Below are 16,162 nucleotides of genomic sequence, written 5' to 3'. Positions count from 1 at the left end.
AAATACCCTAGAGTGATCAATCATCTACCCTAAGCTTTAAATAGAAAAGCTGAATAGAGGGTAAGATAAATAGGATCTTGGGTTTTTCCCGAATGTACATTACCACAAAATTTACTATTTTTTAAAATTAGTTTCTCAGAATATAAGGTACTCAATTTCAAATAAAGCCCTAAGACCTGTTTAAAGCCAAATCAACTTTTCTCATAATTCTTAGCTACATTCTACTCATTAAAATAATCCAACTTAAATGACAACTACTTAACACCTTTTTATTAACATCTTTCTCTTTTATTGAACCTGATCCAGTTTGAATAAAAATCGAATATTTTGTTTTATGCGTGAATGTTAAAATCCATGTTTAAATTTTTAAAACACAGCTAGTGACAACAATTGGAGCTAAACTGACAAACAACTATGAAGATAAGCAGTGTGGCAATAAACTATATGGTAAAGGCTGACAATGTAATTTAGCAATTCACTACTTATAATTTTAAGGATAATTCTAATAACCAAGATGTTCATTTAATACTAATTAAGTTTTAAACTATATGTAAGCCATGTAGTTCAATTCTTATCAAGTTCTGTAAAACAGCTTATAAAGTTTATATCCACATCAAGACAATAAAAGAAAAATGAGGCATGTACTTTTTAAAAAATTGGAAGTTTCTTCCCATTATAAAATATGAAGACAAAATTAGAACCACATAATTTTCATAATATTTTGAAGTGGAAGAAAACTGCATAGCACATTAATACAAGTGCTTTTACATACAATGCACTGAAAAGCAACTTAACCATCTTACTTAAATAAAATACATTACATAACTATAGAAGTTAAATAACCCAAAGACCTCTGCAAAGCCAGTTAAGTGCTTCAAGAGAAACACTGATCGTCAACTTAAGTGAAAATGCAGATAATTCCAAATAAAAAATTGTTCTTATGGTTCTAAATGAGCTCTAGTACACAAATTCATTCCTTAGTAATTTACTTATTCACTGCTTATTATAGGCTGGAAAGGCTAAGCTAAGAGCTAAGGAAAGATAAAAGGTGAATAAGTCTTGGCCCTGACCTCAAAAAGCTTATTCTGTATAAAGAAGTCTACCAATTTTTGAAAACCCAAGGTTAAATTTAAATAAATAAATAAAGGTGAAATGAGTATCAGCGAAATTAGCAATAGACAGTATTTTTAAACATCAGAAAAAGTGGATTGAGATATTGTAATATCAAGAATTACTTCTGAATGGTGATTCTGAAGCCAGAAAGTTCTGGGAGTACTTTCTTCCATTAATTTGATTAAAAAAAAATTTAAAAATTGCATAATATATCTCCTTCTAAGGAAAGTTGTCAGACCAGTTGAAAGGCTGTCCATAGCAGATTCAACAGCTAATTTGGAAATGACCCTTCAGCAGACATTACCCTTTTAGGTTATGGTGCTAAGGACCAAGATGATATATGCAGACTAAGTCCTGTACTTTTGTTTTTTTAAGTATATGTTTTGGATGTTAATGAACCTTTATTTTATTCATTTATTTACATGCTGTGCTGAGAATCAAACCCAGTGCCTCACACATGCTAGGCAAGCACTCTACCACTGAGCCTTTTTTTTTTTTTTTTTTTTTTTGGTATGGGGAATTGAACTCAGGGGCATTCAACCACTGAGCCATATCCCAACCCTATTTTATATTTTATTTAGAATCAGGGTCTCATTGAGTTGTTCAGTGTCTCTCCATTGCTGAGCTGGCTTTGAACTTGTGATCCTCCTGTCTCAGCCCTCTCTCCAGTCTCAGACTCTGGAGCTGCTGGGATTACAGGTGTGTACTACTGCGCCCAGTGTAAATAGACAACTCTTACTGTTAAACATTTTGCTTTAAAACAGCACTCAAGAGCATAAAAAAACGAGTACATCAAAGAACTGCCTGTCATTTTGGATCTCACGGAGAAAAGTTGGCTTGGGATTTACATTTTTTTTTTTCTTTTTGTGGTAGCGATGGCAGGGAGCAGAGAACATCACAGTGAAGGAATGAGTAGTTGTTTAGTGTGACTAAAGCACAGAAACCTAATAGAAAAAAATGAAAATGTAGGTTGAGGCCAAGCTAGGAATGGCCCTATATATATATATGTCTATTCACTATGTAATGAAAATCTACTGTGTATCAAGTACTATACTAGCTGCTATGGATATAAGGAATAGCCAAAGAAGACATATTTCCTAATGTGAAGCTTACATTACAGTCTAGTAAAAAGCATATTAATTTTTAAAATTACATAAGTACCTATAGAGTCATGAGGTGAGATAAATGCATAAAGAAATATGCCAACAAGGAAAAAAAAGTGGAATAACAAAGTAACCTGACCTAGACTAAATTAGGGGTTGTGGGTCAGAGAAGAAAAATTCTGAAGAACAGGCAGAATTATTCAGGAGTAGGGAGAAAACTGTTGTCAGGTAAACAAGAGATGAAATTAAAGTGATTTGTAGATCACATTAGGATTGTAGTTTTTATTCTAAGAGTAATGGAAAGTATACTGAAAGGCATATGGGATCAAGATGGGAAGTAAATGCAATAAACAGATCTGCCTTTCAAAAATACTATTCTAGCCACTACTATGGACAACACTTTAGAGAGAACCAATCTTCATTTAGCCTGACTGAATGGAGACCAGTTTGGAGAATCAGTACAGCAGTCTAAACCAAGAAATTATGGTAGTTTGAATTACGGTTATCAATAAAAATGGGGAAAAATGGAGAGCTGATCCTCAATTTTTGCAGATACATATCTGCAAATTTGCCTACTGGCTATATTTATTCATAAGCCCAAAATTAATACTCCTCATTTCATAATCATTTGCAAACAAGTAAAGAATGGTAAAAAGTTTGAATCACTCAACACATTTATTCTCAGCGGCCTCCTACTTTCAACTCTATGTTTCAACTCTCATAATTATAAACAAATATCTTCTTAGCTTATTTAGTGCCAGGTTTTCCACATTGGTACCTTTATTAGTGATTTTACTATTTAATACAGCCCCATGCACAGTTCTAAAATGCTGTCCAGCTAGGATCCCTCAGTGCAAGAAGGCTGAGATGGGCCTTAAGGGAAAAAAAAAAAAAAAAGATAAGCTTCATTCAGGCATGGATTACAGTGCTACTGACTCAGAGTTCAATGTTAATGAGCCAAGTATATTAAATGTCTTTAAACAGAAGTACATATAAAACTATAAAAAATGTTTTGACCAGGGGCTCAGAATAATCTAACCTTTTAATTTCCATAGAAGCAAGGGTTCCATATATGAAAATTTGATGTTTGTGGCAACTTCACAGAAAGCAATTACTACAAGAATAAGGGTTAACTACATTTGAGGTTATCAGGTAAAATAGTTCTTCAAAATGGATTAGACTAAAGCAAAATAATGCATAAAGAGGAAGAAAGAAGTAGAAAGACTTGGGTATTACCACCATTGATGTATCTTTGTCTAGTCTTAACGTAACTGTACAGCCACTGTCACATCATATGGTTCAATCACTCATCTTTCACTAGAATGAGAAAGAATTAACTCTGGTTTAAGTACAACTACCCTGAATAGGTATGTTGCTAATCTTAAATCAACAAAATCTTCAGTCACAATGAAGATATAATCACCATGGATCAAAGTCCTGTAGCACAACTTCATCTGCAGTTGGCCATAAATAGGAACTGGAAGAAAAAACAGACACACAAAAAACAACCACCAGCAAAAATATGCAGCCCCTGACATCCAGAAACTGACGTGAATCTCATATCTAAACCCAAATGTTATTAAAACTGACTTAATGCTTACAACTAAAGCACATACTTTTCTTTGACATAAAACAATCTCATAGAACATCCATTTCAGACAAGGTCACTGAAGACCACAAATACCAAAATGTCCCCCTTCTCTAGTTAAATGAGTGCTACTTCTTTACCAATTACAGTCCTTGCTTCAGCCTCCCTAGTTGCTGGGATTACAGGTATGCACCACTGCCCAGAAATCCCTATAAAATTTAAGATGCTAGGTCATAGAAACATCAATTTAAAGTAAAGCCCTACTTCCTTAGACCTTTCCTTAAATGACCCAAATAACAACCTCCAAGACCCCTTTGTATGTGTTCTCCCTCACTGTGATGAACATTAAGCCTAACCTGTGTCCAGGATACCTATGTAAGAAACTCTGAAAGGAAAAAAAGTGATAAATAGTACTTAAATATCAAATAGATAGACCAATGAAAATATTCACTGAACCAAAGATATACACAGTTTAAACAGACCAATATATCAAGTGATGAAATAGAAGATTCCATCAGAAGCCTACCAACCAAGAAAAGCCCAGGACCGGATGGATACACCGCTGAGTTTTATAAGACCTTTAAAGAAGCACTAATACCAATACTCTTCAATTTATTTCAGGAAATAGAAAAAGAGGCAGCACTTCCAAACTCATTCTATGAGGCCAATATCACCCTGATTCCAAAACCAGGCAAAGTCATATCAAAGAAAGAAAACTTCAGACCAATATTTCTAATGAACACAGATGCAAAAATTCTCAGTAAAATTCTGGCAAATCAAATACAAAGACATATCAAAGAGGATATTCAATCAATCAACAAATATATGAAAAATGTTCATCATCTCCAGTAATTAGAGAAATGCAAATCAAAACCACTCTAAGATTTTATCTCACTCCAGTCAGAATGGCAGCTATTATGAAGACAAATAATAATAAGTATTGGCGAGGATGTGGGGGAAGAGGCACACTCATACATTGCTGGTAGGACTGCAAATTGGTGCAGCCAATATGGAAAGCAGTATGGAGATTCCTTAACTTGGAATGGAACCACCATTTGACCCAGCTATCCCTCTCTTCGGTCTATACCCAAACAGCATACTACAGGGACACAGCCACATCAAGGTTTATAGCAGCACAATTAACAATAGCTAAACTGTGGAACTAACCTAGATGCCCTTCAGTAGATGAATGGATTAAAAATGTGGCATACATACACAATGGAATATTACTCAGCAATAAAAGAGAACAAAATCATGGCATTTGCAGGTAAATGGCTGCAGTTGGAGAAGATAATGCTAAATGAAATTAGCCAATCCCCAAAAAACAAATGGTGAATGTTTTCTCCGATATAAGCTCACTAACTCGTACTGGGATAGGGAGAGGGAGCATGGGAGGAATAGAAGAACTCTAGATAGAGCAGAGGGGTGGAAGGGGAAAGGAGGGAGCAGGGGGTTAGCAATGATAGTGGAATGTGATGGACATCATTATCCAAAGTACATATATGAAAACATGAATTGGTATGAACATACTTTATATACAGAGATATGAAAAATTATGCTCTATATGTGTAATAAGAATTGTGATGCATTCTGCTGTCATGTATTAAAAAAATTAAAACAAAAAAGAAAATATTCACTGAATCAGTTATATCAGAAGACTGAATGCTAGAGACTTCAGGTAGGGCAGTTTCAGTGAACTCAGAGAGGCAACAGCCAAAAAGTTTTAATTTATTTTGTCATCAGGAAAATTAGTGAAAGAGGCAGTAGTTGGCTGAAAATAAAGAATTTATTTCCTTTATGCAAGAGCGAACAACAGACTAGATTAGGAAAAAGGCTGAGGTAGGGAGACTAATTTGAGAAATACTCATCATAGGACTAAAGAGAAGAAAGGCAGGATAAGGGTGACACCAAGGTATTCTGCTTTGGACTTTCAGTGGGATTTACTCAAACGTATTTGGGGGTCCCAGCATAAGGAACTGTGCTGTGAACACAGTGATTGATGAACAAGACTGTCATGGTCTGGTACTTATACTCCTGGATTATTCTTTGAGACTAGAAGTTCTCTGAAGGGAAAACTTATCTTTAGTAAATCCAATGTAGAGAAGCAGGAACACAGTAAAAGTAGATGTCTTGACTGCACGCTGAGTAACTTCCACCATAATCTTTCTCCTCTTATCCAAACACAATTTCACCCTTGATTACAACAGAAATCTAGGTGATATGGGCCAACTGCATCACCCAGTAAACCAATTATCTTTCAAATTTCAAAGCCTTTGAGCACACAACACTGTTTTAACTTTTTCTCATTTATTTCCTGAAAGGCTATAAATTAGCTTACAGTAAGTAGTCTTAGTGATGTTCAAGTAAATAAAACTAATTTTTATTCTTCTTCCAAGTATCCTCTATAACATCCCCCTCCCTCCTTCAATAGTGAATCCTAACCATTGATGATAATGTTTGTAGTGTATCTATATAAAGAAAAATCATGTTGAGTAAAATCAAGTTAAGTTGCTGCCATAAATCTGCTAAGTACTTAAAATGTGCCAGGAATCACCTTATTAATACAAATCTATTTCTTCTCAGGACACCTGATTTTCTCCAAGTAGTCAAAATAATTTCAATTGGTATTTCCTGTTAATGCTCAAACAGTGTTTTGCTTATGATTCCTTAAAAGGTCTAATTTTTTTTAGCATTTTAAACATTTTTCGAGAGAAAATGTCTTCAAATATCCAAAAACACCTTAACAAACTTGTATCATAAACCATTCTGCAACTGAGAAATACTCGTATTCTATAATAGTGATGAAGACTGTATAGAGAGGTATTTAAACAAAATGATTTTACAATGGTTTATTAAAGGGATTTCTTACAATTCTATTATATATGTGTGTATATTTATATATGTGTGCACACACACACACTTTTTTTCTTAACTCTGGATCTAATAAGCACTTACTGAAGAACCACAAGGCTAAAGAATTCTACAGGTTTCAGTTCAGTAAGACAAGGTTTCTGTCCTTAACAAGTTTCTGAACAATACCTGCCCATCTACAGTCAAGATTATTTTCTCCCCCTCCCCTAGTGAAATTTTGTAGTGTGCTTGCATACTTGTTCTCACATTTTCTACTGAGAATTTCAAGACCTTACTAAGATCTCTCCAAGAATATGAATCTTCTTACTTTAATCTTCTCTGCCACTTAATGCCTAACACTTACACATTGCCATGGTATAATTTATCTTTTTACAATAGTGTCTTGACCACTCAGCAAACATGTATACTCACTAAGGGCAAGCAATGGATCTTTCTGAAGTTCCTCTCAAAGAATTATTAAAAGTATTTTCCAGCATAAAATATTCCATAAGCCTAATTTTAGAAGCAACTGAAATTTAAGGCCTGACTTATAATGCCACTAGTTAAAACATAGCATGGTAATTAAGAGTTCATGGGCAGATTATGTGATTCTGAAAGGTTATATATCTTCATGTTTTATTTAAATAAACATTAGTGAGGGGGCAGGAAATAAGAGTTCATGGGTAAAGAGGTTCTATAAATCCCAAATCTAGCATGATGTAGGGGAAATAACTAAGCCAAATCTGTTTCCTTAATGGTAATACAGTTACTGTCCACTTTTACTACTTATGAAGAATAAATAAAGTATATGACGTTCACAGTAAGCAGAAATATATATGTACAGAGAGACAAGTGAATATTTTCCTTAGCTTTTGATTCTTTGCAATACTTTTGGTAGTGAGCAGATGAAAAGTTGCCTCCACCCACTGAATGCTCACTATTAATAGTCATGTATGGACTACTCACTCACAGGGCTCATTTACCTCAAAGCTTTCACTCTGTTATCTACACAATCACCTAATCACCAAAACATACTGATATAAAGGTTTTCTGGGTGTGGAGTTGGAGAAACAGAAGGTGTTTCCTTTAAGTAAGTGATGAGAACTATTCTAAGGTACTCTCCTAAAGAATGTTTCTTCATTTTTATTTTAAAGAGTTATCTGAATTAACATTTATTATTTTAAAGATTTTTTTTCCCCAAAAATTTAAGACTAGTACGTGACAGGCACTATCCTCATTATTAGGATACACACAAATGTCCCATTTTATTAAAAGGTTCCAGTCTTGACATTTCTCTTCCCAAAGCTTCTCCATTTCTCCAAACTCTTAATATCCTACCGTCAAATAATGAAGAATACTAACATATGAAATAATAATAATAAAAAAAACTGGTAAGTTTTTTATCTACAAAAAGATCTTAAAATGCTGGAATTTCAAAATTCTAAATTTTGCATGTTTCTCTACCTTGTCTTCATTAACGAGCTATATAGTTAGCTAAGTAGAAACCTGAAACTTCAGACCCTTAAGAGACCTTTTGTAATTATACCTGTGCAAGCCTCTCAGAAGTGAAAATGTAATCTCAAGTAACTTGCCCAAGATCTCACAGTTCACAACAAAGAATAGTGCATGACTAGAACTCCTATCTTGTGACTGGGTAAAATTCTCCTAGATTCTATCAAGAAAATAGAACTTCCTTCATTTTGGCAGCACTATTTTCTTCCGCTTTCCTTTGTACAAGATAGAGTACTTTAGACACCTTAGTTAGGCATCCAATAATGTGAATTATCCTTGCCCTCAAGATCCTCTTGGCACTAATTATTTTAAAATATGTAATCAGGATTCCAGTACTTACATCAAAATAACTAAATTTCTATGTGAACAAAGCATCATTTAAAAAATGTAAAATAAATGCTTATATAGAAAATATGGAGAAAAATCCTCAAAAAACTTCAAATGCTATTTTAATCTTTAAATGTCTGTTAATTAATACACAAGGTGCTTTAGTCCCAAGGACTTGTTTGTTAACAGATGGCTAAAGCATATTACAAGAAAGTCTTTAAAACAGTTAATAAAAACGTTAAAGATGCCAAATTACTGAAAGTCACTTATTGTTCCTCAAGATACATTTAATAACATTCACCATTAGAACTATATCAATAAACCAACCCTCTAAGCAAAGTTTTGATGCATTCCAACCCAAGTAAATAGATAATTCTTATCAAGTTCAGCAATCACTATAGTTGAACATCAAAGTATTATTTCTTTCATATAGTTTATTTAGAAAACAAAAACTCGGGCATATATGCATTACTTTCTTTTGCCAGAAATATAAGGGAACTTCAATCAATAATCACATCCATGGTATCACCACATGACATGATTTCTTTACTCTTCCTAAACATTATCCATATCTGATTCAGTCTAGTTGAAATTGTATTAGTATGGCGGAAGCACTACCTTTAGACTAAAATTAAAATCAGAATGAAATTTAGTACTTTTATAGGAATAACCAATCTGACATAAGGTACGAGGAAATCACACCACACACCTTATATGATCCAAAGGTATGTATGTATGTATGTATGTTCCATTCAAACATTTATTTAAATTTCAAGACTCGAATTGTGAAAAAGCAAAACTCCAAAGGGAATCAAACAGCATCCCAATCCCTAAAACAATACATAAATTTTTTTTTAATATTTGTTTTTTAATTGTAGTTGTACACAATACCTTTATTTTATTTATTTTTATGTGGTGCTGAGGATCCAACCCAGGGTGTCTTGCACATGCTAGGCCAACGCTCTACCACTGAACTACAACCCCATCCTACAATACATAAAAATTCTATTTCCTTCAGTAATCTTGATTTTGGCCCTAGAACTACACAAATCTAAAATTCAAAAAAACCCAAACAGGGCACTAAACTATCTTCAGCAAATTAGTTTTTAGAAATTACAAATAGAACACTTAAAAGCTCTCTTGGTAGCAAAACTTTCAAATTTGTTTTGGAACACCATCGTTGATTTTTTTCATGGTTCCTTTTTTCAGAAATTGGAAAATTTCTTCCCAAGAAACAAGGTCTGAACACATTTTCAGGTGTTAAAACTTACTGTTCATACAAATAGAAAAGGAAGTTCTTTACCCATAATTTTAATTGAAGATTGCCGGTTCTTTTAAAAAGAACGCTAATTACAATTACTACAGCACAAGAGAAGGAAAACTTAGGTTATCAATAGCTTTTTTTCTTTTTGATGGAGAGGTTATTTATTTGTGAAGAAATATAAGGCAGGCAGTAAGGAATGTAACAATCCCTGTAGTGTGAAAAAAAAAAAGTGAAAATATAACAAATCTTAAATGTGCATGTTACAAGAATTTGAAATCAACAGTACGAGTCTCCTGGATCAGAACTACTGTACTAAAGCTTCATGTTCACCAGCCCGTCTTTCAAGAAGATTCGTTTGCGTGGTTTAAGGTTCAGCAATTCAACCCTCTGGCAGTGATTTTGGATCTAAGGATACGAGACTTTCAGAAATCCCGTGATCTTGCGTGGGTTTCACCTGACAAGGAAGACTGACAAGATGCTGGCGGGAAAACCCTACCGGCCAAGTTTCCTCCATCCCCGCTCCCCTCCCCCTTCTCCCCACCTTCTCAAAAAAGCATTATCCGAAGAAAGAGTACATAACCCAATCAGCGAAGAGCTCAAAAAAGTTCATCGTTCCAGCTGAACGCAGCCAGGTCCACATCTGTGGGAGAGCGGGCAGCAGCTAGGGCCCGGGCGCGTTCGGAGGCCTAGCGTCTTGGAGGGCCGGCGAGTAGGCCTAGCCGCCGGGTCTCCGCGCCTAGAGCGACTCCCTCCACTACAAAACTGGGTGACTCTGGGCCTCCGCACTGCCGCGGACGCGGGAACCACGTCGCCGGGGCCAAGGAATGCGGCGGGGACGCTTAGAGACCCAGAAGGAAGGGATCGGAGCCGCGGCGGACAACCGCCTAGAGGAAAGGCTGGGGGCGGGGGCTGGAGGAGACCCGCGGGGAAGCGGGAGTGAGCGGTGGGCTGAAAACCTCGGGGAAGAGAGGCAGCCGGGCCAAGGCCGAAGGGGTGGGGCCAGGCCGGCGTGCAGGCCGGGGCCGTGGATGGGGGACCCCCGAGGTGGGTTAGAATCGGATTTCGACCTCACCTAAAGTCCTTGTCGCTGGATGTCATTTTTTCCAGCAAATTGGAAATATGGTACGAAGCGCTCGCCATGTTGACGGCCTCGATCCCGCTCGCTGGCGCTGTGGCTGCTGCTGCCCGCTGCCGCCGCTGCTGGGGCTCCTCCTCTCGCTTGCCGCGGCTCCCGCTTCCAGGGTCGCAGAGCGACGCTGGCGCTGACTGGAGGCGCCTCTACAGGATGCCCCCTCCCCGAAGAGACGTGAGCCTGTCCCGGGGGAAGCAGAGTTAGGGGGCCGGCCTAACGACGGCGGCGTACATGGGCGGCGGGGCGTACAGCAGGGCCTCTACGGGAGGAAGCCAGACACTTCCACTCGGGCCGTCTCGCTCCCACTCCCTCCGCACTCGCTCCCTAGGGCAAGAGGCCAAAACCCGCCTCCTTCGCTCCGCGGGCGGGGGTGGCAGACGCGGGACGCTACGGAAAGCTGAGGTCAGAGTTCACGAGGCCTCTCCAGGCCCGCTGTGGAGGGGCTAGTTAAAGGGCAATTCTGTTGGCCGAAGGCAGTGTCAGTCTTCGCGTGAACCGCCTTCAGGAGGCATGACAACGAGTCAACGGGGCTGTTCTCGCGAGACTCTAGGGCGACGGTTAATGGACGGAAGACTAGTGGGACGAGTATATTTTCAGAAAATAGGTTGAATGTTTTCTTCCGTATGACATTGACAGAAAACGTTTGTGACTCCTAAGACGTGTAAGGTCTGGGAGTAATAATAATAGGGAACTAGCTTAGAGACCAACAGAAGACATAAAATGGAGCTCTCGTTTTAATACGGACGCGTGCGTGGCTTTTAGCCTTAACCACCATGATGTAGTGTTGCCACGTGAAAACCACAAGTCCCAGAATTCAGTAGGGTGATAGGCTGTATTGGGATGTGATTGGCTGTAGGAACTTGTCTCTTCCTCACTGGCTCCCGTGGGAGGCGGGGATGCTGGGATTTGCAGGCGATCTAAGCCGCTGTGCTGGATACAACCTTTCAATCAGCGTGCTCTTGGTTTCTGCCTAGGGTTCTTGTTTTCCTCCACGCGCCCCTCCCACACACACCTCCCCTCCCACCTCCATTTGTGATGTTTGCAGAGCTAGGCTGCTGCGGTTTGGGCAAGCGCATTGCGGATCAATTGGTGCTTCCTTAACCATCCTAAGGCCCGGAGCCTCACTTCTGGCTAGACCCACTGCTTTCGTGAATCAAAAAACCAGTTCTAGAGCCGCAGGACCTTAGTAAGAATAATATACAGCTACAGACGATTTTATTGGGGGACACTCGTTTTAGAATGTTAAAAGACTATCTTCTGCATTCGATTTTGTGCATTTGACGATCCTACAGCTGTTTATTTTATTGTGCCCTCATATACATAGAGAAGCAATATCAAAGCATTTGTTCACTACTATCCAAGGTTTTGTGTTTTTTTTTGTTTGTTAAATCTATTTGGGAGTTTTCACATAAATTTTTCCAGCTAGGGATCAACACCTAAAAAATTTTAGTAGGATTGGAGCTATCTGTTCTAACTGTCTGGAAAGAGTTAAGTGAGAGACAAGGAAAATTCAGTCTCATTCTGATAGTCGTATTAAATATAAACCTTTAAATGTTGTCTTATTTCTAAATACATCGAATCCAACCAAAGTCATCTGACATATCTTTACCATTCTTTCCCCAAATTATTACTGAGTATCTTCTAAGTCAGAGACATTTATAGACAATAGCAGTTTAATAAAACAGATGGAAATGTGATTTGAACTCACAGCAAGTATCTAATTTCTCCTTATACTACTGTCTACCACCATTTATTCTTTTACTTTAATATCATATGTATATTCTTTTCTGCCCAGTAATGCCATATGCCTGCTTTCATTCTGCTCAAGTTTGCCACCATTAGGGCATTTTTCATCAAAGTGTCCTTGAGGACTTTAGCCACAATTAATTTCCTTTTGCTCTGAACAACTTTCCCACAATAGTTAATGTAATATATGCTCACACAGAGAGGTCATTTTTCTCTTGTGACTCTCAAGGCTTGAAAGCTCAGTTATCTGATAATCCTTTCTTTTAGCCTGTTTCCAGTAAGACAAAATCATGGCTTGTCTTTTTTTGTGTGTAAATCTTTTCATTTATCAGTTTCCAACTGTACTATAGTATTTGAAGTCAGACACCTTGAATATAAATCATGTTTAGTACCATTTACTAGCTCTGTCTTAGGCAATTCATTTCAATTTGATTCTCAGTTTTTTCATAAGTAAGACGAAGTTCAGCAGAGTATTATCCTTAGTGTTGTTTTAAGAGTTAAATCAGATACACCATATATCACATTGCCTATAGCATAGTAATAATATTTAAAATTAGTGTTTCTTGCAAATATCTTACAAAGTTCCAAGAAAGTGTCTAATAAAAGTTACTATTAATATTATTCTATTCTTTCAGTCTTTTATTTTTCCCTATTCCCAAGTCATTTTACACACCCAAAGTTATTCAAAACATTGTTAAAATTGTACTGTTTAACCTATTTAAAATGTTAAGTGGCTCACTAGTAACATAATAATATCTCAATATTTGGAAATTCAGTGGCCTCTTTCATCTGTCCTTACCCTTTTGTTTCTAACTTGTCACTCTTCTAATATAGGAATTTTTCCCACTGTTTTGAGTCTTTCAAAGACCTAGCTCCAATTATTTGTGTATGATAATAGTAATACAGTTGTTCTTCAATGTATGATGAGGTTACATACCAATAAACCCATTTTAAGTGAAAATCCATTTTCTACACCAAACCTACTGCACATCATAATTTAGTATCAGTACACTGTTAGCATCAGTTTTTTATCCTTGTGATGGTGTGGCTGACTGGGAGCCGTGGCTCACCTGTACCATGTATTGCTAGCCTGGGAAAAGATTAAAATTCAAAATATGGTTTTGACTGAATACATACTGCTTTAACACCATTATAAAGTTGGAAAATTATGTCTAGCCATTCTAAGTAGGTGATTATTTGTCACTACAATAAGAATGTATTCATGGATCAAGTATAGTATTAGCTCGTTAAATCCTCAGAATCTTATAGATGTTTTCTATACCTGAAGTATAAGAGGCAGAAAAAAGTTAAGTAACTCACAAAAGGCCACTGAAAAGATGGATTCAGGGTTTATAAGAGGCAGAAAAAGATTAAGTAACTCACAACAGTCCACTGACAAGATGGAGTCAGGGTTGAAACTAAGACAGTATTGCTTCAGAGCCCATTTCCTAAATTATTCCACTAGAATGTTTCACCCATATGGAATGCCTTTCCCCTCCCCTTTCTAGAGTCTTAGACAAACTATATTAGTAATATGTAAGTTCCCTAAGAGCAGTTTCCATCTTTAAACTTCTGCTTATTTTGAGTAAAAAGCCAATACCAAAATTTTAATAGGCACTTTAGTGGCATTTAATTTTATTTTATAACAATCTGATTGGGGGCTGGGATTGTGGCTCAGTGGTGGAATGCTTGCCTAGCACGCGCGAGGCTCTGGGTTTGATCCTCAGCACCACATTAAATAAATAAATAAATAAAATTAAAAGTATTATGTCCATTTACAACTAAAAGATATTAAAAAAAGGAAATCTGATTTTGTATTTCAATGAATATAGCTTGTTAGTAAACAGCAGAGAATGCTTTCTTTTAAGGATTCATTTATGCTAAATTAATATTATATACAAAAGAAAATAAATCTAGGTAAAGCTAAACTCAGAGTTTTGTTTTTGTTTTTGTTTTTTCTAGTAAATGGTCAGAATAGAAGGCTTAGATGAGAAATAATAGAGAGCAAGAAAATCAGTGTCTTTCTAGCTTTTGGGAAGTTCTCCAACATTATCATTAGTTTAGCTTAGTTCATAAATATATATTGAGTACCTACACTATGCTATGCACTGTATTAGATAAAGGGGACACAAAGATAAGCAAAACATGTCCCCTAATCTTGAACATTCATGTGGATAAAATATTAAATTTCATATCAAAATTCTTATATTTTAGGCAAAAAAAAGAGACTCAAGGTAGCTTTATATTTTGTATTTGAAATGAAGAGTAGATCTTCAAATTATATTTAAAATTTTTAAATATGGTAGGAATAAATTGTGCATTAAAAGATAAATGTCAATAAATGAAGAACAATGGAAAGATCATTTAATTGGTTTTTTGAATAATTGAAGTTTTCAGGGTACCAGCACAAAACGTTACTTTTCTGTTTTGTTTTCCAAATACACCTGGAAAATACTTTCTATGACCTTTAAGGACATCTTGGGTGGAACCATAGATTTTCAGACCTTTCAAGGTGTTACAAGTTCAATACAATTGCTCCTACTGAAATATAATCACTGTTATGATGGTATTAATAGGTGAGATATTAAGGCTTTGCCTCATTAATCCACTCATGTTTTTTTTGTGTGTGTGTGGGAGTGGGTGCCTAATTAGAAGAATGAGTTCAACTAGATATCCTCCATTTTGCATGTACATGCTTACTTGCCCTTTCACCATGTCATGAACTCGCACAAAGGCCCTTGTCAGATGCTTTTAGCCTTCCCAGCCTCCACAACCATAAGCCAAATAAACTTCTATTGTTTATAAATTACTAGTCTGTTGTTTCTATCATATCAACAGAAAATAGACTTAAGACACTAGTTAGTCCAATAGCTATCCAGATACACCAGTCTGTTTCTAGATCCTCTGGAATTGAGAGGATTCTGTCCTTACTGTTAATGTCTTCTCTTTGGCATTCACCCAAACAGTGACTCTCATATGAAGGCCAAGGTTGTGAGTTCTTTGAGGTGTTTCTCAAGAGGCCACCAACTGGGGCTGGGGATGTGGCTCAAGCAGTAACATGCTCTCCTGGCATGCACGGGGCACTGGGTTCGATCCTCAGCACCACATTAAAAATAAAATAAAGATGTTGTGTCCACTGAAAACTATTTTAAAAAATTCTCTCTCCCTCTCTCTCTAAAAAAGAGGCCACCGATTGCACATTTTCCTGACAAAGAAGCTCTGAGCACTCCATAGGCCTCCAGGTGGCAACAGCACTCCTAGATGGGATACTTCCAGGTTCAAGCCCAACTTTCTTCAGAACACTTGTCCATGTGGCCACTAAAACCCATGCATCCTAGGCACATTGGGTGGAGGAAGTACAACCACTGCACTATCAATTCCCTCTGGACCCTGCCACTTCTCTGCCTTTCTCTTCTCAAGTGGGTACAGATCAGAGGATGGCCAACCATGAATAATGGATAATCTAAAGCTTTGGAAGTATTAAATTAAAGATTTTTCGATCATTTCGTTTTTCTTATCACTGCTTT

The 16,162-nt window shown here is 36.9% G+C and overlaps 1 protein-coding gene across 1 annotated transcript in view; it reads right to left on the bottom strand.

Annotated features, from left to right (window-relative positions):
* Positions 1–11,301, bottom strand: part of CAND1 (cullin associated and neddylation dissociated 1) — a 37,892-nt gene extending 26,591 nt beyond the window's left edge. The window contains exon 1 of the mRNA XM_081309968.1: positions 10,830–11,301. Within this exon, the coding sequence (XP_081166094.1) occupies positions 10,830–10,897 (68 nt within the window). The 5' untranslated portion in view covers positions 10,898–11,301. The remainder of the gene's footprint in view (positions 1–10,829) is intronic.
* Between the last annotated feature and the right edge of the window lie 4,861 nt (positions 11,302–16,162).

Source organism: Spermophilus citellus (assembly GCF_964194105.1).
Source record: "Spermophilus citellus genome assembly, chromosome: 10".
In the NCBI taxonomy this organism is placed as follows: Eukaryota; Metazoa; Chordata; class Mammalia; order Rodentia; family Sciuridae; genus Spermophilus; species Spermophilus citellus.
The sequence above is the reverse complement of the archived record's forward strand: the minus strand, read 5'-3'. Positions and strand labels throughout refer to the sequence as shown.